Source organism: Hyperoodon ampullatus (assembly GCF_949752795.1).
Source record: "Hyperoodon ampullatus genome assembly, chromosome: 16".
NCBI classification, from domain to species: Eukaryota; Metazoa; Chordata; class Mammalia; order Artiodactyla; family Ziphiidae; genus Hyperoodon; species Hyperoodon ampullatus.
Genome location: NC_136929.1, coordinates 72,783,018 through 72,807,429, shown reverse-complemented (window position 1 = coordinate 72,807,429; position 24,412 = coordinate 72,783,018). Strand labels below are relative to the sequence as shown.

Here is a 24,412-nt window from a genome sequence, read left to right as displayed (position 1 = left end):
CGCTTAAACCACCATGCTACATGGATTCATCACCTACACTGCTGATTACAGGTTAATTATGTCAAATCATTGTCTCGTGGGCTTCTCTAGTCCAGAGAAGGACACAACATTGGTGAAATAGGTCACGTTGGTGAAGGTTTATTAAACTCTCCTTCACTCAGTAATCCCTTTTAAACTTTGTTTGCCTTCAGGACTTGGACCCTTGTGTTCCTTTTATTACATAGCTTTATTTTAGTGGGTAAGGCTGGTTCAGTATGTGTATAGGGGTGACCTGGGTGGTGAAGGCGTGAGGAAGTGGGAGAAAAGGCAGTAGGGAGGGAAGAAAATGATTTCTCTGGCCCCATCACTGTTCTATTGTCGACTATAAAGTCTCTCAGTTGACTGAGTCCTTAATTTCTCTAATCTAATCAATGGAAACAATTAACGCTTGCCGTCATCTTTTAAGAAATGAGTGACCAAGTGCTTTGTGCATGTCTGAGTATCTATGGAGAGAGAAAGAGACAGAGAGAGAAATTTATCAAGATGATGTGATATTTACGTAGATGGCTAGTAAATGTTAATCTCTAATTATCACTGCATACAGTGGGCTCGAATATTCTCTGTGCTCACCCCAAAAAGAGTGTGATATATTAGCGTGGAAAGACAAAAAATTTTTTTAAGGAAAAAAGCAGAGATTGTGTTTTAAGCTCAGTCATTAATGGTGTCGACTGAAAAAAATGCACAACGTAAAAGCTGTGAGTTGGGTTTATTCAGCGTCTTTCTGAGGACTGTGGCCCGGGAGCAGCCTCTCAGAGAGCGCTGAGAAACTGCTCTGAAGAGGTGGGGGGAGGTCAGCATATACGTGATGTTGGTGAAGGGGGGACGTGCAACCAAGCACGCATCTTGGCAGAAGGTTGCGGCTAGTTACGCAGAACAGACATCTTAGTTAATGGTTTCGGGGCTTTTCTAAGTATGAGAAGATGCAAGAATCCAGGTTCCAAAAAAAAAAAAAAATTTTCTCCTGAAAATATGTAACTATCTGAAGGCCTGTTCTGCTAGTTTTCCCAGAGCGCCTCATTCCTGATCTCCGCCCCTGAACTCCTTTCAGGGTGTGTTAAAGGTCAGCGACTGCAGTGGCTCATGACTCAATCCTTGCAGAGCTGGATGGATGGCTAGTGACATTCTTTAGTTGGCAATGGAAAAAATATTTTCTCTTGCTTTATGCTGCTACAGCCTAAATGGAAACTCATTGCTGTCTTGAAAAACCTCCAACCCCTAAGTTCCTTACCTTGTTGAGAAAGAATAAGGCCCGTTTGCTCTTGAGATAGTTGGATAGATTTCCGTGTTTGCAATATTCCACGATCACCATCAGAGGCCCTGCAGCCAAAACAACACATGCTCAGCCACACCAAGCCAGCCAGCCATCTGCCAGCCATCAGTGGGCCTGAGAAACCTCAAAGCAACTTGTTTTTATATTAGCGGGGTCTGGGGGATGCAACTTGGGGGTGAGAGAGTTTTTTGGTTTTGTTTTTTTTTTTTCAGCTGGACCTGAGAAGGGGTTTAAAAAAAATACAAAAGGGAAAGGAGATGATTGGTTGGAGGTCGGCCTGGGGACGAAGCAGAAACAAAAGAGTAGGAAAGAAAGAACTGCGGGGAGGGGCGGGGAAGGGCCAAGGTCAGGGCTCGGCCTCCAACTGCCAGCCACCCTCTTGGCCCCTTGGCCTCAGGACACTGGCACACCAGCCCCTCCCTCCCTGGTCCTGTCTGGCCTGACCCCCAGCTGCATGGCCACCTGGGGGTGTCTGCACGGAGGCTGCCCCAGGGCTTGTAAGGTCTAAAGCAGGGATCAGCAGACTCATAACGAAAGAGACAGAGACGGTAACTATTTCAGGCTTGTAGGCCACACGACTACTCAGCTCTGCCTTTGTGACTGGGAAGCACCTGTAGACGACAGTACAACCGAATGAGTGACCGCGCCCCGATCCAACTTCAGGAACACACAAATTTGAGTTGCATGTCGTTTTCCCATGTCACAAAATATTCCTCTTCCCCCCCGCCACTCCACCCAACTACTACAAACGGTCAAAGTAAAAGCTCCCAGGCTGACCGGCCATCGTCTGGCGACCCCTAGTCAAAAGAGGCAAGAGGGTTGGAAAGGAAACCCCCGAGCTGCACTGCGGGTCCCCTGGGCTCCCCGAAGGCGCCACCCCCACCGCTCACCCGCTGGGCTCTAGGCCCACAGGGGAAGGACAACTTCCGGTTCCAGGTCAAAGCGGAAGTGGCCCCGGAGAGGCTTCTGCATGTGGGCCCTGTCCTGGGGCATGCTGGGAGTACTAAAGGCGCCCTAGGGGAGGATGGGAAGGTCTGCGAGTCCTCAGTCAGAATACACCCTGTCCCTGCACTCGGCCCTGTGGGTACGGCCTGTCCGAAGGCCGTGTCCCCCACACACACACACCTCCTCCTGGGACCCTGTCAGGAGTGATTCCTTCCTCTGGATGAAGCTTCAAGGGATGCTAACCTTCTGTGCATTTACCTTGGCTCCCGTCATACTCGTCCCAAGTCATCCTGAGAAAAACGCCCTGCACTTGACCTCGAGCCTGTGGAAGGAGGTCTCAGAGGGAGTCCTTCTGTTCAGAACCTTTAAGCTAAGTATCCAGGGAAGGCACTTCCAGGATGGGAGCACCTTCCATCAGCAGACAGGCTGCTTCCTCTGGGCTATTACCAGGCCATGTGCCAGGAGGTGCGGGAGAAGCAGTGTGGGGAGAAGGGCCTCGGGGCAGGGAGCTCGCCCAGGCCGTGTGAGCCGGGAGAGCGCCAGGCCCTCCCTTCCCCTTTACCTCCTTGCTTGGTGCAGGCTCCCAGCAGGTTGACGACGTTCAGGTGGTGGCCGATGTGGGTCAAGATCTTGAGCTCGGTCATCAGGGCCTTGTACTCACTGGCCGTGGCCCCCTCTGTGTAAGGAGCAAGGGGAGAGTCAAGGCAACAGGACAGTGGGGCTCCCTCCTCTGGGGCGGCCCTCCTGCCCTCTGCGTTAGGCAGTGCTCAGCCCTTACTGCGTTGGCTTCCCCACAGTCTGCAGAAGGGCCAGCCTCCAGCCTGTATTCATTCCTCCCACCCTCTTGAGCCAAAACGGTCCTGGTTACAGTGAGGCGCAGAGCGGTGGTGGGGTGAGTCACTGGACGTTTCCTCTAGGTGGACCTCGTCCTGTTCGGTGACGTGCTGCCTTGGAGCTGGGCACCTGGGGAGAGCGCCTTCCAAAGGCTTCCTTGCGTCAGAACCAGGCCCAGCAAGAACTTTGCAGGCAGGGGATGATCCCACACCTCACCTCTTTTTCTCACTTCCCCCGCTTTGAGAAGTTACAAAGGGGCCTGCGAGGGCAGAATGGCCACTTCTGTAAACATCTTTGCCGTGTGTTATTTTCTCTCTATAACCTTTTCCTCTCCGGAGTCTGCAGGGTTATCTCTAAGTCATGAGGATCCATAAGCATCTGACTTCAACTTCATTCTCAGAGATAAACAATGTCAATCTAAGAATTAGCAGAGTCTAAAGCCTAAATTAAGTTTGTCTTGTCTGTTTGTTCTTACTGGTTAACTTCTAAGGCATTTAAAAATTTTTAATTATGTTTACAAGTAAAAAAAAAAAGTCATATAAGCTTGCTGTAAACTATTTCAACAATATGATGTTTATAGAGTGAAAAGTGAAAGCCACCGCAACTCACCTTTTTAGCAGTAACCACTGTTAATCATTTGGAGTTTCAGAGCTTTTTCTATGCATTTATAGATATATGTACCCAATCAAAGGTCTTTTTCGTTTACATAAATGGGATCATATATAAAAATATAAAAGCAAATTTGATATATATAATTTGCTTTTTTCCCCCTTTTAAATGTCATAGACTTTCCCCATTCTTTTAAATTGATTAATGGCATTCCTGACATTTAGACTGTCTACAGTTTTGTTTTGTTTTTGTTTTTGCCATTACAAATATGCTGGAATAAACAGCCTGTGATCTTTGTACCCATGTGCAAGTATTTCTGCAGGACAGTCCTGGAAATGGGTCGTGCATTTCACATTGCATTTGTGCATGTGAAGGATGTGCATTTCACATTGTGGTAGATACCAACATGGTATTTCATAAGCACAAATCATTTGTTAATAATAACCAGATAAACTCTAGAAGCCTCCCAGTGGGATTGGGATTGGCTCACAATAGATGCTCAACAAATATTTGTTAGACAAATAAACAGCATGAGTACTCTTCTCATTTCAGACATGGGCTTAAGGCCCAAAAAGGTTAAAGGTTTTGCTCAAGGGCACTTTGAAAGCGCTTCTGACTCATGGCCTTTGTTTGACATTCTGCCTTTCCAGTTTCTCCTAGAAACAGATGGCCAACCAGTTTAAACAAGAAAGCTTGAATGAAAATAGTTTTTTAGGAATGTTATATAGTGGGTGATTTGGCAGTCTTCTTCAATCAAGTCTGATGGCTTAAAAAAAAAAAAAGATAAGCATTTATACAGATACTACACACCCTATTTCTGTATTGCATAGAACACATTCTCTGGCCCTTTAAAAAAAAAAAATTGCCAGTCAGAATTCCCCCCTCAAATTCATCCCTCCACGCATTAATGCCCCTTTAGCACAGAGGGAAAACCAGGTTCTTTTGCTCACACTGTTCCATTTATAGGCAGGGCCATTGGGTTATCTTGGACCCACAGTAGACAAGCATGGGCAGCCCACTTGCCTCTCCTAGAGATGCTGTGTGGTAGTAAGCAGGGAGACAAAACTAGCTGAGGAAACAGATGCTTCCAGATTTAGTTTCAACTCATCTCAAGGCTGGATATACTAGCTTGCCTCCAGAACACAGGCCAGGATCATTTTCAGGATTTTGGAGCAATGGATTATTTCCAGGAGGCTGGGCCTCTGCAGCCCTTCTGTAGCACTGAGGTGTGGGGGTGTGGGGGGGAAGAGCCTTGCACCCAAACCCTTCTTTTTGCACTGCTAAGCTGTGTGGCCTTGCAGAGGCTGTTTAACCTTTCTGGGCCATGTTTCTTCATCTGCAAGTTGGGATAATAATATCTACCTCACAAAGGCTGTAGAGAGAAAAATAAGAAAAGTGGCAACTTCATGCGGTTCAAGCTACTAAAGTAAAGTACCTAGTCTGGTGCTTTCTCACATAGAAGACACATTGATGCCTCTTCTCTTTAGAATCTGGGTGGGAGGTGGGGTATGGGGGGTGCGGGACTACAGGTATTCTCACAGAGATGCCCACCATCATCTGGGTAGTTGACCTTGAACAAGGCCTGCTTTGTGGATGCAAAGCTCTTTTCCTGGCTACTTTCAGAGTAGAACTGTCAGGTTCGTTGCAGAGTTTTATCAGAGCCTTCACTCAACAGCCTTTTGACGTGGAAAATATTATTACATGGGACTTTTTACAATGACGGTGTCACTGCTGGATGAAAATGAAGGCTTTGAAGTCTCCCTCAGCACATGGGCCTTTCTGCTGGAGCCTTTGCCAGCTACCTACTTGGTTGGGCGCATAGCTTTCTATGCCTCAAAATCCCCTGGCAATATCTTAGAGACTTTGGAAAGCTGAAAATTGCCCTTTGGGTTTTTAGTCCTGGTTCTTTTTGGTTTGGGAAGCTTAAAATGCATTGAAGTAACATGACAATTTCATCACAGTGAAGTATTTTCTATGCTTTAAAGGACCTATGAGTCTTGGCGATGTTTGGTTGACGTGACTTTCAGTCATTTTTCATTTTCACTCTGTCTAAGGGTGCTGGTCATAAATCACCGTGTGCTTCGGCCCTACCTCCCAGTGCTTCACAGGGTGATAGTATCTTCAACATAGGAAGATAGTTTGTTGTTTTCGGTTTTGTTTTGTTTTTATTTCTAAAGAGGAAATGTTTAATGGGTGGGACTTGACACTATAAAATAGCCAGAAGTTCTGATCAACTCAACTGTTCTAGCTTCATATTCTTACTTTACAGTGAGGTCCAGCCCCAGCTAAGCCTTTGAGATTTATGACGTACAGCTAAGTTGCCGTCATGACGCCATAGTGGATCATTCCAAAACTCCGTATTTGTGGTTCCTGTGGGCTTGAGTCCCTGGTAGTCTAGAAAAATCTGAGATGTGGTAGGAGAAGGATCTCCGAGGAGACGGAAATCATTTTCCCATGGATAATGCTGGACTGTTTCCTTTACAAGGTTTATTCTGAGCTCTTGCTGGTATCATCTAAAGCTCCGGAGGTCAAGGGGCTTCCAGCAGAAGCAAGTTTTGTGGCCAGAGCAGAAATGCCTTCTGTCTGTTCCTAGGCCACACCCAACTTGTGCCAGCATTTAGGGAACGTAATGGGTGAGCTGAAAGCCAAACTTACACCATCCATACCTTTCAGCATTTTTACAGCCACCGTCCGGCATGTAGGTGATTTCTTAATGCCAAATGCAGATGCTTGGACCACTTTTCCAAAAGCCCCTCTTCCAAGTGATTTGCCTACAATGAAAAGAAGACGTTGGTTTGTTTGCCAAGCCAGCAGGGTGAGTTTAAGTGTTTTTTCAGGAAGAAAGGGCCTTTTCCCTGTGTGTGTATGTGTGGCATGTAGCTCTGAATGGAATCTCCAATGAACTGACCCCAAAAGGGTCAGGACACACCTCTGGGGTGTCTTCCTTTCCACTCTTTATTGTGCTTCTGCGTTGTCCTCACCCTTCACAGCTAGGCTAGGCCCCTAGGAGGCATTTGGTGCAGGTGGATGGCCAGTGTCCTCTTTTTACAAAGTCCTTCTTGTGGGGAGAGGCTACCACATCCTGAGTGGTCTTTTCCATTGTTTAATAAGGTTATTACCACAAAAATTTCCCTATGTTTAACCTAAGCCCCTTTTCTTGCCACTTACGCTTATTTCTTCTGATCTGTTTTCAGCAAAGGGAGGAAATTGAGAAGGGGGGTTACTGCTGTTGGTTATAATGATGCTTCAGAGCTACCAAAAAATAATTAAGTTGTTTCTCAGACTTCCTTGCCAGGCAAGATATTCCCAGTATTTCCAACGTGTCTTTACATGATGATTATACACCTTCACGGTTCCAAACATGGGCCTATCAACCACTGGTAGTAATTTGTTTCAACCACAGAGAGGTGGTTGCCAGATGCAATAACAAAGTGAGGTCTCATTCACGGTACCCGGTATGTTATGTCGTAATGACTGTTAAACACTTTTTTTTTTTCTCACCCTTGAATGAGACAACTTCACTCAAAGGGGCAATAACCATGTCTGAATCTTCCCAGAACTTGGCCTGGTGCCTGGTGCATCTGGGTCCCCCGTGTATTAGTGCAGAATGAAGAGTCGCATTTGGGAATTTGTGAGATGCTGACAGCACGTCTCACGCAGTCCCGGGTAACCAGAGGGGCCCGTGAGTTGCACACCTGAACGGTGCACAGAGATGAGGAGGGACCACCCCTGCCCCCAGAACACCTCTGCCACCTTTTCTATCAGGGCTTCCCTTCTGCTCCATCAGGAAACAGGTTGCTGAGTACAACCTAGAGAAACTGCACACTCAAGTGTGATACGGCAGAATAAAGAGTGAGCCTAAGAAGTCGCCTTTTTTTTTGGTTCTTCTGGCGGCAGGTGGGGGGTTGTGGGAAAGCCAACAAAACGCCTCTGGTCAAAAGTAAGTCCTGGTGGGGAGAGTGTTACTTCCACACAGAGCCTCCAGTTCCAACCAAGTCCTCTTGCTCAGACTGTTCTGATAACGTGCCTTCAGTGAGCTAACTTTCCTCCCTTCCTTCTTTCCTATCTTTCTCAGACGCCAGTCCCTTCCCCCAAAGGACACAGTTTGTTGTTTGTGTTTTAAGATTCCTAGAAAATTGGTAGTGAAGCTTTCCTGCTTCCTCATCCTATTAGAAGCTTTATACTTCTGTGTGCAGCTCCCACCCACCCCCCACCCGAGGTCACGTCCAGTGAGGAGGCGGGGAGAGCTCCGTCCCCAGTGACATCAGCGGCGTCTCCCCGCCTGGGTCTCACGGGGACGCGCTCTGCGTTAGGAGGAGACACGGGTGACACGACACGCTTCCCCTGGTCACATGTGCACCTGTCGTGGCTGATCAGGTCCTCCTCCCAGAGCACAGGCTCCATGGACAGGGATAGAGTCTCTGCTCCCTTCTTCAGATAAAAGCGTCCAAGAAATAGCAAAGTCAGGAGTTCTCGTTTAAATAAAAGAGCCTCCGGTGGACCCTGAAATCACGTATAGAAAGAACACTGGCAGATACCTTCTCCAGATTGTAAACATAGGTGCGCTTTGGTGAGAGGCTTATCCCTTGCTTTTGTAGGGTAAAAGAACACCTTTTCTCCTGCACTGCCTTCTACCATCTAATATGAAAAGTGTCCTGAGTCTGAGACAGATGAAGAGCATCTCTGTCTTGGGACAGCTCTCCACAGGGTCCGCAGACCCCTGCTCGCTTGGGGCAGGCGACATCCTTTTCCTTTCCACAGCTTCAGCCCCCATGCGTTCCCTTCTTAGCCATCACACAAAACACTTTATTTTGACAAGTGTTTGGGGACTTTGCTTTGACCAGGGAGAAGCCGCTAGTACTCACTAGGCTTCCCTGTCTTTTCATTTATTCTCTTGGAAGCTGACTGCCGCCTCGAGCACGGCCTGAAGCCATTACGGCCTCTTTAATCATCTGGCGCAGTTGCGATCCTTGGGCAGATCTGCAGTTCCAGGGCCAGGGGAGCCCCGTCACACCGGACTCCATCTTGCCTGATCCTTCTTTTCCCTTAAAATCCTCCTTGGTGTCACCTAAATGCCACTAACTTGGAAAAGTGCTACGTCATTGTCATACCACGAGAGGATATTGGAATCTCCTCCGAGAGTGACTGGCCAGGGTCCCTGGGACACTGGGGAGAGTGCAGGGCAGCCTGGGGCTGAGTCCCTCTTGGGCATCCAGGGCTCCTCTTACCCTAGGCAGCACCATCCACTTGCCACATTCCACACTCCATGTGTGGTTTCCCACCTTAGGTAATCCTGACTTTACTTTCCAATGGGAAGATGCACTGTCAGGCATTATCCCAGCTTCTGTGATAAATGCATAGACTCGCCCAGGTTGAGTGAGGCATCTCTAACAAAACAGGGTTTTTTTTCTTTCTGGGTTTCAGGAAGTTCAATGGTAGCAACACCTTTGACCTAAACTCTCACTCTGTCTATCAGGTGCTATCAGTTCTGACTTCTGTCACCAGGGCTGCGAGTCGTAACCCAGAGTACACTCAGCTGAAATCAGAAGCCGTTCGGTCTGTGTATTTCTCTACATTTCCAACCCACTGTAACTCTGCCCATCAAACCAGCTTTTCCTCTTCATCCATCCAGACATAATTTTGGTTACTTTCAGTTGCCAGACGTTACTTCAGATTACTTTCTGTCATGTTTTGTTTTTTTTTTGTGTGTGTGTGCTGTACGCAGGCCTCTCACTGCTGTGGCCTCTCCCGTTGCGGAGCACAGGCTCTGGACGCGCAGGCTCAGCGGCCATGGCTCACGGGCCCAGCCGCTCCGCGGCCTGTGGGATTCCCCCGGACCGGGGCACGAACCCATGTCCCCTGCATCGGCAGGCGGACTCTCAACCACTGCGCCACCAGGGAAGCCCATGTATTTGTTTTTTAAGCCAAATAAATCTCGGGCCATGGAGTAGGCCAAGGTTGCAGCCACACTCTGTGTTGAAAGGCAGAGTTAGCTGATTTGACCCACTCACCCTCATCCGTCAAAGACACTCACACGTACATTAGCCGAATCATAGCATCTGGCAGCTCCGGGAAGGAAAAGAACCAAAAGATCTTCAACAAGGAGACTCTTCTGAAATGGGATTCTCTAAACTCACAGGGCCCCAGGGGAATTCTGGTAGAAGGGTTCACATTCTCCCTTGATGTGCCGTCAAGGATCACAATGGTACTAGGCCAAGGAATGAAGAAATGGGACAGAAAGCTCGTGTTTCCTATACAGAAAGACGCATGTCTGCTTGTGACTAATAACTCTGGAAAGCAATGTGGCCTGAGAATGGCTTACGGTTGTGGGAAAACTATCCCATGTTCTCTGCCAAGGTCACTGGGGGTGGGCTGGGCCAGCTGCCATATAATTTAGACTTGCAGAAGGAACTCATCTAGTGTGCCACCTGCCCTGAACTACTCTTAAATTTAGTTGATTCCCCGCCCCCGCCAGTCGGCATCCATTGCTGGCTTTCGCCTGTCTGTCCAGCCTTTTACTGATTTCTAATTTTCTTCCCCAAGCCAAACAGCAGGCACTCTTGGGGCCAAGTCTTCTTTCTCATGGAGGGAGAAATGTAAGTGGAATCATTTCAAGGCCCAAGAGGACAAGAAAAGCCATTTCTCCCTCTCTGTCCCCTCACACCCCTACCCCAATACAGTCTGCATGTGGAGGAGGGGGGACCATGTGAGTGAATTGGAACAACAGGCTCTTCGGGCAGCAAGCTCCACTGGCTCCATGGTCTCTTTTTTTAGTTCCAAATAGTAATGATTCTGGCACACACAGGAGAGAGTGGAAAACTTTCAGAAGTCACCATCCAAATATCTGGGCAAGAGTATCTGAGGCTCCTGTGGTTTTGTAGCACCGTGGGCTGGAGGTTAATTTGCATTGTGCTGTCTGAGCTGGAGGAGATTGGGGGTAAGCTGGAGAGAAAGCACGTTGGCCCGGTGTTTACAGCGTCCCTGTTACCTAGGAAACAGCAATCCTCCCTCTTCATAAATGACACATAAATGACCCCCAAGGGCTTTTTTCTCTGTGTGGACATTTCAAACACCCCAGGAAATTCAAAGCCTGTAATTTATAGGTTCGTGCAGAGGGCGTTTGATCCTCAGCCTTGCGGAGCACCAGCCCTTTCACCATATATTTGGTTTTACTGCATCTCCTCATCCTGAATTGTGTTCTACGTCACCAGTTTCTCATCCACAAAAATTTCATTATTTAAGAGTGTCTGTACTTGTAAGACTCTGCTGGAACTAAGCTCTCCCCTTCTCCTCCACTCATCGGCTTTTACAGCTGTGTCCTTGTCCCTTCGAGGGGACACTCAAACACCTTTGCATCCCCAGCACCTAGACAAGCATCTGCTGCTCGGCGAAGGTGCTTAATAATTGTTGAAAGAATTAACAGGTGCTGCCTTGTCCCCTTGACCTTCTGTCTTAGGATTCTAGAGAATTCTCTGTCTCTGTGTCCATCTCCCTTGCTGGTTTGTGAGCAGCTGGAGGGTAGAATCCCGAGTCTAGTCGACTTCTGCGTCCCTCAAAGCGCAGTGCTTTGCAAGTAGTAGGTGCTCGCTTATGGGTTTAGGAGTCTGTGGTACAAATACTTTACCCAGTTTAAGTCTCTCCCGGGCAAACTCCCACTTGCTGGCGTCGTAAGGGAGCCGTTCGCACTGCTCATCCAGGGGCACTTCATCTGGGTCCACGATAATCGATAGGTAGTCAGTTTTAATCTCGGAAGAAGACTGAGAAATAAAGAGATCTCAAAGTCACCAAGAAGGAAACAACTTTAAAAACCCAGATATTCAAGAAACCACACTTGGCAACATCGGCTGCTATTTTGGTTCGTTGGGTTGAAACCACGTGGTGGGGAACAGGAAGGACCCTCTGCATACACATAGACACATCACACGTGAGTGTGCAATTTTCATCAAGCAACCCCTTACTGTTTCCACGATGCATTTCTGCGGCACCCGCTCCACTGTCCTGTCTCAGGCCAAATGCACTCAGATTCTGCTGTGATCCTATTGCTTGTTCTTAAACAAGCAATAGTCCTCTGAAAAAATGCAAGGCATTTTAATAAAATCATTCCAAACTGTGACTAAAAATAACTTTCCATGACCATTCTCCACATGCAGGAATACACACGACAGATGAGTCAACAGCGGGCTCCATGACTGTGGCTTTTCTACATTTGCAAGAAAGGCCAGAGGTGGCAAAGTAAACCCAGGATCCCTGGGATGGTTGAGAGGCACATTTCACGTGAAGTGTTTAAATAAACTCAGAAGGCCTGGCCCCTTAGTTGCTGCAGCAACCTGAAAAGACTATAGTGAGATTAGTATAAGATTTTCCTGGAGGAGTTTAAGAAAAAGGGTTCTGAGCTCAGCACTTAACAAACACTGAAAAGTCAGCACTTCTGAAAGAATGAAATAAAGGAATCCACCAACAAGTAGGCTACACAAGTTTCCTGGTGACCAAAATTTTGTGAGTCCCTGTTCAGATGTATTGGATTCCTCCAAACTGTTCAGTTTGAATTTGAGTTATTTATGTTAAAATTCATGTAAAATGCAAACTTATTCAATATATTGCAAGTTCATATTTACCATACATTACTGTTACTCAGACGCAGGAAAAAGATAAAAATAAAAAAGGAAAAATGTACAAAAAGGAAAAAAAATATTTATCTTCAATAAGAAATAGAAGTTGATTATTTCAAAGGCCAAGGGGTAAGACTTACACACAGTCACATTCCAAGTTCTTCTGGCCACTGGTCAAATAAATAAGGTGGCATCTACCTTCTAGTGCTTGTTTTATCTTGGTAATGCAAATTAAGCCCGGAAAACACCCTTTATTTCAGATCATGCGTAACTGGTTTTATATTTAGTGTCTTAGGTTCACATTAATGGGTGATGCCCTGTTAATATTAATTAACTGTAGAATTGACTGCATTTCTGTGGGCAGGACAGACGGGAAATATGTTTGCCTATATATGCTAGGTTTTGATAACTCTTGCCTAGAAGTTATGTACCCTCCATTTAAATGAGTTTCAGGCCCTTCCTTTCAGTGCACTTCCCTAAACAGGATCAGAGTTCAGTAGAGAAGATGAACCTCTCCATCCACCCGATTTCACACCCGCCCACATTCTTTGGCCCTGACTCACCCCGTTCTGGGCTGTCACAGCTCACCTCATCCATCACTTGCAATCTGTCTCTTTCTCACAAAAATTATCACTAAAATGTGTGACAGATAGCTCAAGGCAGGAAGATTTGCCTGGCCTTCACGAAGAGGGGAAAATGGAGAAAGATAGGGAGCACGTTTCTCACGAACTGCGATTGCCAGCGGTGTTAGACTGGAGGGCCCCAGCCTGTCAGACGCTCGTGCGAGGCTGTGCGGCTAGAGAGGAATATAAGTTCCTACACTAGGGTGCTGGGTGTTCATTAGTGCTCACTGCTGGAAGAGGTTTTCTGACTCAAGCTTTCAATGTCTGCTATAGCCACGGCCATGAGAAACGGCCTCCAGTCTTCCAAGAGCACAGGAAGCGCTGGAGCCCAGCCAGGGACAGCCTGGGTCCTGCAGGAAGTGAGGGAAGGTGGGCAGGGGTGACGGAGGCAAGGCAGCAGGCCATGAAGGTGGTCTTCCCACATGGCACCTGTGGAATCTGTGCTTCATCTCAATAAGGCGGATGAGAGGAAACACCCAACAAGACTTCAGGAAGGGCTTTGAGACGAGTATGAAAGTAGAATCTCGGTTGACAAATATTTATTCCTTCAATTGACATTAACGCCGAGCAGCCACTAGGTGCTTGGCATGGAAATTGCACTGCCAGGCGCTTCAGAGTCCAGGCTCTGAATTTGACAGGCTGGATTGGAATCGGACCAGCATATAACCTTGGGGAAGGTGCTTAACCTTTTTAAGGCTAGTTTCCTTGCCTGTAAAATAGTGATGATAATGGTACTTATCTCATAGGGTTGCTGTGAATATCAAATGAAATAGTCCACGTAAAGCAAGTACGGCCTGGAGTATAGGAAGTATGAATAAATGTTAGCTTTAAGTTGTAACACTGGCCTAGGCAGGGTGAGGATAAAAAGAGAAACTACAGGGCTTCCCTGGTGGCGCAGTGGTTAAGAATCCGCCTGCCAAGGTGGGGGACGTGGGTTCGAGCCCTGGTCCGGGAGGATCCCACATGCCGCGGAGTAACTAAGCCTGCGTGCCACAACTACTGAAGCCCGCATGCCTGGAGCCTTTGCTCTGCAACAAGAGAAGCCACTGCAATGAGAAGCACGCACATCGTGACGAAGACCCAACGCAGCCAAAAAAAAATAAATTTATTTAAAAAAAAAAAAAGAGAAAATCCAACCCTTATCAGCGAGGATTTACTCTGAGGTTGGAGAAATCGTCTGGAAATAATTCCTGACACCTTGCTCCTCCTCACCTCCTACAACCAATTACTTCTCGAATTCTATAGTCATCCGGTTACTGATATGATACTTTCTTGCTCTCATCCTTTTTTTTTTTTTTTTTGCGGTACGCGGGCCTCTCACTGTTGTGGCCTCTCCCGTTGCGGAGCACAGGCTCTGGACGCGCAGGCTCAGCGGCCATGGCTCACGGGCCCAGCCGCTCCGTGGCATGTGGGATCTTCCCGGACCGGGGCACGAACCCGCGTCCCCTGCATCGGCAGGCGGACACTCAACCACTGCTTTACCAGGGAAGCCCTCTCATCCTTTTATTGACATTAAAATTTCCTAAATTTTTAGAAATACAAAGGACCTCTTCCATTTAGTCCCAGTTTGCCTTTCCAGTTCTATTTCCACTAGGCTCCTCCCCTAACCTGGGGAGTGGGCAGGAGTTCAGGTGGGCTGTGTCTTTCTGCTGCTTTTCTTCCAGCCACAGCCTTCAAAGTGTGTCTCTCAGCTGGGCTTTCTCTGAAGTTTCTCTCCCTCTCTCCTCCTCTGAACTCTGTAGTCTTCGTGCCTCCCTTACAGACTTGGCAAGCTTTGCTTTTGTTAGCTCTGATTCCCTGTATGATGTACCTCCCCTTTCAAAACCCCATTGTTTAACTTTCCTTTCCTTCGAAAGCAGTGGCCTTCATTGTCACGTCTCCAAGCCACTCACTCCATACAACAAAAGCCTGAGGTTACTTACTCACCGTGGAGGAGGGCTGCCATCCCACATACCAACACTGTAGAGTACACCTTCCTGCTTCTGAAGAGCAAGTCTAAGGTCAAACAACCTGGGTCAAAACTCAGCTCTGACTCTAACTAGCTTAGTGACTTTGGGCAAGTTACTTTACCTTTCCAAGCCTCAGTTTCCCTCTCTATAAAATGGGAATAATAATATAGTTACATCTTTGTGTTTTTTAAAGGATTAACTGAGATACAACATAACGAACGTCCCACAAGGTGCCACAAAGACCTGGCACATTAATACGGGCTAATAGGGACTTCCCTGGTGGTCCAGTGGTTGGGACTCTGCACTTCCACTGCGGGGGGCATGGGTTCAATCCCTGCTCGGGGAACTAGGATCCCACATGCCCTGTGGTGCAGCCAAAAAAAAAAAAAAAGCTTTCTAATAAGGGCTAATACATCTCTAGAAATTGAGGAGGGCTTGATACCTTCCAAGTCCTGTTGACTTTTATCTCCCAGATATCTCTTGACTCTAATCATTTAGACTAAGCGACCATGATTTCTTTTTTTTTTTTTAGTTAAATTATTTATTTATTTTTGGCTGCATTGGGTCTTCGTTGCTGCGAGTGGGCTTTCTCTAGTTGCGGCGAGCGGGGGCTACTACTCTTCGTTGAGGTGCGCGTGCTTCTCATCGTGGTGGCTTCTCTTGTTGCGGAGTATGGGCTCTAGGCATGCGATTTTCCATAGTTGTGGCATGTGGGCTCAGTAGTTGTGGCATGTGGGCTTCAGTAGTTGGTGGCTCACGGGCTCTAGAGCGCAAGCTCAGTAGTTGTGGCACACGGGCTTAGTTGCTCCGTGGCACGTGGGATATTCCTGGACCAGGGCTAGAACCCATGTCCCCTGCCCACTGTGCCACCAGGAAAGTCCCTCTCTTTTTTTTTTTTTTAATATTTATTTATTTGGTTGCACTGGGTCTTTAGTTGCAGCTCGTGGGCTCCTTAGTTGCGGTATGTGGGATCTAGTTCCCTGACCAGGTTTTGAACCTGGGCCCCCTGCATCGGGAGTGTGGAAGTCGTAACCACTGAGCCACCCGGGAAGTCCCGTGACCATCACTTCTGACTTGGACTACCAAGGTCTTCTGCCAGGTTCTTCTCTATTCACTCTTGCCCACTCTGGTCCTTTCTCCTCATACAGCTGAAATCATCTTTCCAGACACAGATCTCTCACCCTTACCATCACCCACCTTTGCTTAACCTCACCCCTTGAAGGCTTCCTCTCACTTCTAAAACAGAGGGAGTTCCTTCCCGCAGCTTACAGGGCCCTGCCTGGGCAGCCACTGCAGCCTCTCCTTTCCTGCGCCCCCTTGTCTCTCATCCCCACCTCTTCGCCGGGTCAGTCTCTCCTCTTCACTGGGTCCCCTCTGCTTGCTCCAGCCCCAGACGTGTGCTGTCTCTCTGACTGCAGACTTCCCCTCCATTATGTGTTGTTTAGTCGGCTTTGTAGCATTTGCTCTGCATTGTTATCAGAGGTCCCTACACAGGGTCTGGCACTCTGCCCCGAGCAGGCACACGGGAAATATTTGCGCCATGAATGAATGAGTGAGTAAGGGTTGGCTCTTTCCCCCACTAAACTTCAGAGAAGCAAACTGTGCTACAGGCCCAATGATAGGAATCTGATGTCCTGAATTCCAACCTGAGCCTCACTCTCTAGAGAACTTAATTTTATCATGGGGCTCAAAGAGTATGGAATAGCAGAGATAAGACAGGTGGGCCTTTATTTTGCTTTTTCCCTTTTGGTTCTTAGCAGAGAGTGAGGTTAAGAACATGAATGCTTCCCAGGTCTCATGCTGAATTTAATTGAAAGACTTTTTTATATCAAAAATGTCTCTTCTGTGTCTGGGAAATAGTCATCTGTTCATTGCTCTAGCTTTTGTTCTGAACACCCCACGTTAGGGTTGAGATACTTTTTTTTTTTTTTTGGCCGTGTGGCATGCAGGATCTTAGTTCCCCGACCAGGGATCGAACCCGCGCCCCCTACAGTGGAAGTGCGGAGTCTTAACCGCTGGACCACAGGGAAGTCCCAAGAGACGTTTTTTTGTTTGTTTGTTTTTGTTTTTGCGGTAGACGGGCCTCTCACTGCTGTGGCCTCTCCCACTGCAGAGCACAGGCCCCGGACACGCAGGCTCAGTGGCCATGGCTCACGGGCCCAGCCGCTCCGCGGCATGTGGGATCTTCCTGGACCAGGGCACGAACCCGTGTCCCCTGCATCAGCAGGCAGACTGTCAACCACTGCGCCACCAGGGAAGCCCGCAAGAGACATTTTAATAATGCATTTGCCGTGTTCACCAGGCCAGAGGGAGGAAGAGGAGGGGAGGAAGAGGGTCTACCATCTGTTCAGGGCCTGCTCTGGACATCAGGCAGGCATTCTGGTGGGCACCTTGCATGACGTCACTACACCAACAGCACTGCTAGGCATTTGGGAAGACTATGCAAAAAGGAGCATAGAATTTCATCTGAAATGTTCTTACCCTTTTCAGTTTTCGGATAAAGAGAGTTAACAGGAGCCAGAAGAGGGTTGCAGCCACACAGGTACATGTCAGAGTGATCAGCTCCAGATTAGACTTGTCTGAGGTTCCTGGAGAGAGAAAAACACCAAGAGGGCGCTAAACAGCAACTCGCAAACTCCGGGTCTGTGATTTGACAGAAGAAGGTCGGTGACCTGGAATGCTTCATCACAGAATGCAATCGGCTGCCTGGCGCAGGAATCGGCTTCCAGGACAGAGCCTCTTACTTTCTCAGTCAGGCAGGGTCCATGCTATTATCATCATAAACTTACATGGAAATGAAAAGACTTTCCAGAAATTTTGCTGTCGAGTTTGCAAACAATCCCAGAAATAGAGGAGAAATTAACAATGGGCCAAAAACATTGAGGCAGGAACAAAACCTCACTGCAGCGCTAAATCTGGACTATGTGAGATCTCCCTAATGGGTTTTAGAGGAAATTCTAAAGAAAAAGAAAAAAAAAAAAAGACATAAGTGTCCCTGGGGACTCACAAAATTCTTCAAAGTGGGTTTTAAAAATAAAAATAAAACCCCAGGACTGTCACAATTGCCTGCTCACTCCTTTTGGAGCAGCCAGGCCAGCACTCAGCAGTCCCGCTGTTCGCGTCTGGGGCTTCTCAACAGGCGGCCTGCAGGGCTGAGCTGAGCAGAGGTACCAGCTAGAGCCAGTTCTTCCCAATCACCTTATTTCCCAGAATCACACAGATCAAAAGCCGAGCACTGTTTCTCCATGACCGAAAAGACCCAAAGGATCCAAGAGAAGCTTCCAGAGAGGACAGTTTTGGGGATTTGTAAAGGAATGCTCCAGTGGGCCAGAACCGTGGTTCCCTGCTTCTTGATTCCAGTGGACACTTTCCCAGGAGCTCTAAAGTGATGTTCCTTTCCTTGAACTTCATTAAAAGGAGACAGAGTCTTAGTATTAAGTTAGGCCAAGATCAAGTGAAACTTATTCCTTTTAGAAATGGTGAGGGACTTCCCTGGCAGTCCAGTGGTTAGGACTCCACGCTTCCACTGCACAGGGCGGGGATTCAATCCCTGGTCGGGGAACTAAGATCCTGCGTGCTGCGCCGCCCAGCCAAAAGAAAAGAAAAAGAAATGGTGATGTGGATGATGATACTTTTTATTGAGCACTTCTTATGTGCAAAGTCCTCACACATGCCCGATGAAGTAGGGGCGAGAATATCCCCATTTCATGGATGACAGTTTCACCTGGTGGGCTCTTTGGGGTTTTTTTAAAACAATATTTATTTACTTATTTATTTGGTTGCACCAGGTCTTGGTTGCGGTAGGCAGGGTCCTTAGTTGTGGCATGAGAACTCTTAGTTGCGGCATGCATGTGGGATCTAGTTCCCTGACCAGGGAGTGAACCCGGGTCCCCTGCGTTGGGAGCACAGAGTCTTAACCACTGTGCCACCAGGGAAGTCCCAGCTCTTTGTTTTAACTCAACAAAGACGTGCTGAGTCCTGCCCCAGGCAAGGAGATGGGAAGGTGAATAAAGGAAAGCTGCTGTCCCTCTCCAGGAGCTCACTCACAACCTGAACAGGAGGCTTAAGGCAAATACAAAGAAACTAGGTACAAAGAGTTTGGAGATGAGGAACTCTGACGCCTTTTGGGAGAGGTGACATTTGAAATGGATTTTGACCTACAGGGATGAAGGCAGGGCAGGGCATTATAGGCAGAGGGAAGGGTATGTGTGAAGGCCCAGAATTGGGAAACAAGAGGGCACTGACGGAGTATAATGCAAGATGCGGGACGGGACCAGACCACAGAGAATTGTGAGCATCCCTGTGGTTTCAGCTCCGTGCTGTGGGCAGCTGCAGCCAGTGAAGGTTGTCTGCCCTCAACAGTAGCAAATACACAAGCTAAAACCGAAGCCACTTTCCTCTTCTCTCTTCTCCGTTCAGCCACCACATACCTACACTTCCTGTGGCCACTGTCCTCACCACGGCTAGGGGGGAATCTGGCTTCTTCTCTCCTTTCAGCCCATCCCCAAGTCCTGCTTATTCTGCTTCCATGGCTCATGAAATTGTCACCGCCTGTCCTACCGCGTGATCACCACCTAAGTCAAGGCCCCCTAAGTCCCCCGGAATGACCGCATCAGCTTCCTAACCAGCCTAGAGTCCCCAGTCTCTCCTCCGCTCCAGCCCGTGTGATCTTTTGCCAAATCATGGATTCCATCCTGGGGCTCCTTAAATTCCACCATTGCTACCCACCCTCAGCCCCGTCAGGATAGAGGCCCAAGCCCTTAGGTCCTCTCTGCCCAACCTTGCCTGTTTCTTCAGCCTCATCTCCTGCTGTGCCCTCCCACGTGCTCTACATCAAAATACTTGTAGTTTCGTAAATAGACCAGCCCTTCTGCCCCTCTGTGCTTTGGCCTTAGCCATTTCTCTACCGGGATATAGGCTTCCCGGGGCTGAGGCCACACCTTATTCATCTTTCTATCCCCACTCACCGAACTGGGTGAATAAGTGGATAAATCATACTTTGCTTTGTCTCCAGAGAGTTTCATGAAGCTTTCAAAGGGTTCTGGGCCAAATTCCCTTTCACGTATATTCATCTGATAGATATACGGAACATCACCCGTGTCCCAGGCTCTGTTCTGGGTGCTGGTGTACGGTGGTAAGTGAAAGGGCATGGAATGGAGCTCACAGTCTGGTGTTCAGCTATGAACTGACGGGTGTGTTCAAAGCGCTGCGTGAAGCAGTAGAACGTAGGTCCTCTCGTTCACTGCTGCATCTCTGGCACGTAGCAGGTAGGCATCCTGAAAGTGCTGGGTGAGTGCGTGCGTGAATGAATTTGGATTCATTTGCTGCTTTGGCATCTTGTGGTCACTTTTCCCCTGAATCTCCTGAGACTGAGAAGTTTCAAAGTATGACCGCCTTTTCTCTCAGTATGTCCTCTTGATGGGAAAACTGTAAGCGCAAGTTTGTGAGTTTGGATTTCCTCCCCCACAGTAAGAGGTTTAATGTTGCCTTGCTGTATTCACACATGCACGCACGCACGCACACATTTCTTTGCTTATGCTACAAATACGTTTTGTGGAACTGAAAAACTGATTGGGACCTGCTCAGGGCACAGTGGCCTTGGGCTCCTGGAGATGCTGAGAGCATCTTAAGACACGGCACTGTCTGCATAAAGCCTCTGCAGAGGCCTCCTGCACGGAATGCCCTGGGAGAGACCCCGTCTCATTGTGGGAACTTTCCCACTGCATTCCCCGGGGCAGGAAGTTGACCCCCCGAAGTAATTCCACGGTCCTTACTCAGGCAGAATTCCTTGCAGTGGGAGCAAATGTGTTTGTGTGCACTTAGGCATTTAAGGAATCATCTCATTAAAAACATCTTCAAGATGAACATTAATGAGAAGGGAAAAGTCTATTTCATGTTCTATTACGGTTGACCGAGAACTAAACTCATTTTGTAAGATGTAGTATCTAGGCTCTACCTCTATCTTGTCTGATAACTTGATCTCCATCTTTATTTGGAAAGTAACTACTAGGACAGTCTGCTATAGATTAATTTAAGTCAGCAGCATCTCTTCCCATCCAGCTCTTGGATGTGTTTTCAGAGGTCAGACATCCACACGCTGGCCGGACTACACCCAGCTTCACCTCGCTGGTGTCAGCTGATGAAGTCGGTGCATGAAATAGCCCAGCTGCAGACGGCAGGCAAAGGAGGCCAGTGGAACGTGGGTGGGATTTGACAATAATAGGAGTTAGCACTGGATCTCAGGGACGTCCCTCCCGTCTGATGTGTGTGAGAGACCAGGACATGGTACAAGGGTATCTTTATACGGCGTGATGACAAGAAGGTGGCTGTTTCGAAAAGGTCAGGTATTTGTACCTCTTATTTCAGGTTGCTGACCTGGCTGCCCAGAACATTCCATGTCAGTTACCCTCCCAGGCTTCATCCCATCCCTGCTGGGATAGAAAGGGCAGGTGGCAGACAGAGGAGGGGCTGATTTCTGAAGATGGTACGCCTTGTCTGGAGTCTGTACAGCTGGGCGGTGTCTTGCCGTCCTGCCCTGGGCCTTTCTGCTAGTGATGGCAGCTCTGTCTGCATGGGGCCCGGGCTGTGTGTTGTGGCAGCATCACACCAGCCCTGACATGTGGCTCTGAGTGGTACCAGACTACCTGAGTCAACAGGCAACAGGATCAGGCAGCTCAGCTCGTGCAGTATAACTGGGTGGTGCCTCCCAGGAAGTTGGGGAAATTCCCCAAGCAAAAGACCAGGGTCCCTGGCCCCAGGGCCTTCCTTAACTGCAGAAAAGGAAGTCTTTATGTGACCCTACAAGCAGCTATGTCTGAGGCCAAGGACTCTGTGCCCCAGCTTCCTCATCCCTAAAACGTGGAAGTGACAAGAGCACCCCACCTTACGGGGAGATGGTTAAAGCCAGCGTGAGCTGTTACTTTGAAGGCCTCCCCGCAACGCCCGCCTTTTCCTTTTTTTCCATTCTTATTACTTTCTGGACTTCAAGTGCAAGATCGTTTTCTTCATCCAAACATATTTCATATAACACAATTTGTCTTTTCCTTCTAAAACAAATCAGACTTTGACCCAAGTACTGATCATTTTCTACAAACAACTGCGTTACTTTCCCTGAGAAATTGGCCTGACGCTGCAGCCTGGCTTAGGAGTTATTCTCTGGTTCTGGAATTGTTTTAATTTGAGGTAACTGTATATGTGGGTTTACTGCCCATGAAGCTATTAGGACACAGAGAGGAGGGTGTGTTTCTTGTTCATTTTGCGTCTTGAGCACTGGCCTAGTGAAAGTCTCAATAAATATATATGGATGAAAAGAAAATTAATCAGTACACCTAGACCTGGCCTCCCATGTGAGCCAGTCAAGCAATGCTACCTCCTTTCATTTAAAATCTAGTAACCAGTAATCCAGTTAACCTTATTATGTAAGTCTCTAAGGTTTATTGGACATTAAAATTGGCCTTCATACTATTTATGAAGGTTTATAGGAATCTACATAGATTCGTGTACAGCCATCAACTTGGAATCCTTCTTAAGGACAGTGATTGTAGGCATACTCTATTCGGATTAAATCTGAAGTACATTTCAAGAGTAATTTTAAGTAAAGATACTTAAAATTGCTATCCTATCAGTTCTGTAATACATTTTTATCACGGGAAGTTAAATCCTTAGGTCAAATAGGAATTTTGTGGTCCAGAACACCATTTGTGTGACCTACTGGCTAAGTCTAGAAAAACTATAATACAGAAAGTTTTGTTGAAATGGAATTTGGTTTATCATATTAAGAAACAATAGTGTTAGCTAATATTGAAGAGGTTTTTATCATATGCCAGATATGGTGTTAAATGTGTTAATCCTTGCAACAACCCTATAAGGTTGGTATGCCATTATTCACACCCATTTTGCAGATGAGCAAACTGAGGCTCCAGGAGGGAAGTCATTTGTCCAAGGTTGCACGGCTCACGAGCAGGGACGCACCTGGCTTCAGAGTGGGGCCTCTTCCCCACCAGGCTGAGAGGCAGGAGAGCAGAGTGGTTAAACAGGGATCCAGTTCTCTCAGCACTGCCTCTTCCGAGCTTTGTAACCCTGGACAGGGCCCTAACCCTCTCGGGGCCTCGGATTCTCACTTGTAAGTAGGAAAAAAACCCTCATTGGATTGAAGGAGGCTAATGCATGTTATGTGCTTAAAACAGTGGACCACACGGTCAACAAGCATAAGATGTTGTAATCGAATTCCATCACCATTTTTTGCATTCTTGATCAAGGCCAACTTTATGTCATTGCTTGGGTTTAATTACAAAGGCACGCACATCCCGCTCCCAGCCCTCCCATGTGAAATTAGTGAGCTGCCTGCTCAGCTGTTGGTCTCTCTCTGTTCTCTCCTGGGGAAACCCTTCTGAACTGCCAACACCCACGAGAGGAGTGACATCAGTCACCAACATCTTCGTGTCAATTAGGTTATCACGTCCTCCCTAGTGCCAGGAGAGCCAGGGGGAGAGGACTGGGGGCACGCAGGCTTTAGGAAGAGAGGAGCTAAGGTAGGGGCAGTCAGAGATCAGAGGAGGCTCAGAAAGGTGAGATGCAAACTCAGCACTGGCCAAGCGTGATGAGAAAAGGCTGGACACCCAAGACAAGTCCCTTCTGAGCTTTTCTTACTCTTTACTCTTGGGACTTTGTTAAAGATGTTAAAGAACATAGTGTATCCTTCCTGCCATGTGAGTCCTTTCCTGAAACGTGTTAATGTGCGATTATTGTGGCACAAAATTTACAAATCACACCTGTGGTGCCAGTTGAAGTATTCAGACTGCCCTGAGGCAGTCCTGTGCTTTCCATGATTTTTGCATCCATCAGTCTTCCTCAAAAAAATGTTAAAAATGGTAACTGTGCTTCAAGTTGCTTTCTCCTGATTATAAATGCTATTATAATGCTTTGCTATTATTTCAAGAGCAAAGCCTAAATCTGTTAGAAGAATACACACACACACACACACACACACACACACACAGTGGTTATTACTAATAATGATAAAGTATAGTTGATTTTAAATCCTTGGATGAAAATGTGCCACCATTGCACTGTAACAGTCCCGTTGAGTTCCACGGGCTATAGCGTGCTATGTTAATTTCAGAAATTATTTTGGTTAGTTACAGTTTTGTTGCTGTTGTTTTTAATATTAGAACTTCCCCTCTGAGCACTCCATGTGTGCTCCTGAGCAGTCCAAACCAAACAAGACCTGTGATTATTTAAAGAAGCCACTTTGATTCCCCAGTCCGCTCATCCTTTTCAGATACAAAAATAACACATTGTTTTATCTATGAGTATAAGAATCCTTTTTCAAAGGAAATAAAAAGAGCAGACAGTTTCCTTCCTGGCTAATTTGTGAACCTCTTTAAATATGTTAAACATAGCCACAGACACAACTTATTTCCCTGGTTTCACTTCCTAAACTCAACCTGACAAGATAGGTCAGTGTGAAGGGTCTATACTGCATATATTAGGAAATTAAGTCTAACGCTCTTTTACTTTTTTCTATAAATTTAT

At 47.4% G+C, this 24,412-nt stretch overlaps 1 protein-coding gene across 1 annotated transcript in view; it reads right to left on the bottom strand.

Annotated features, from left to right (window-relative positions):
* Window positions 1–24,412, bottom strand: part of FLT1 (fms related receptor tyrosine kinase 1) — a gene marked incomplete at its 5' end in the record, with an annotated part of 171,621 nt that overhangs the window by 20,669 nt on the left and 126,540 nt on the right. Inside the window, 5 exon segments of the mRNA XM_079721561.1 lie at window positions 1,268–1,356; window positions 2,817–2,930; window positions 6,364–6,468; window positions 11,322–11,454; window positions 17,360–17,466. Coding sequence (XP_079577687.1) covers window positions 1,268–1,356; window positions 2,817–2,930; window positions 6,364–6,468; window positions 11,322–11,454; window positions 17,360–17,466 — 548 coding nt within the window.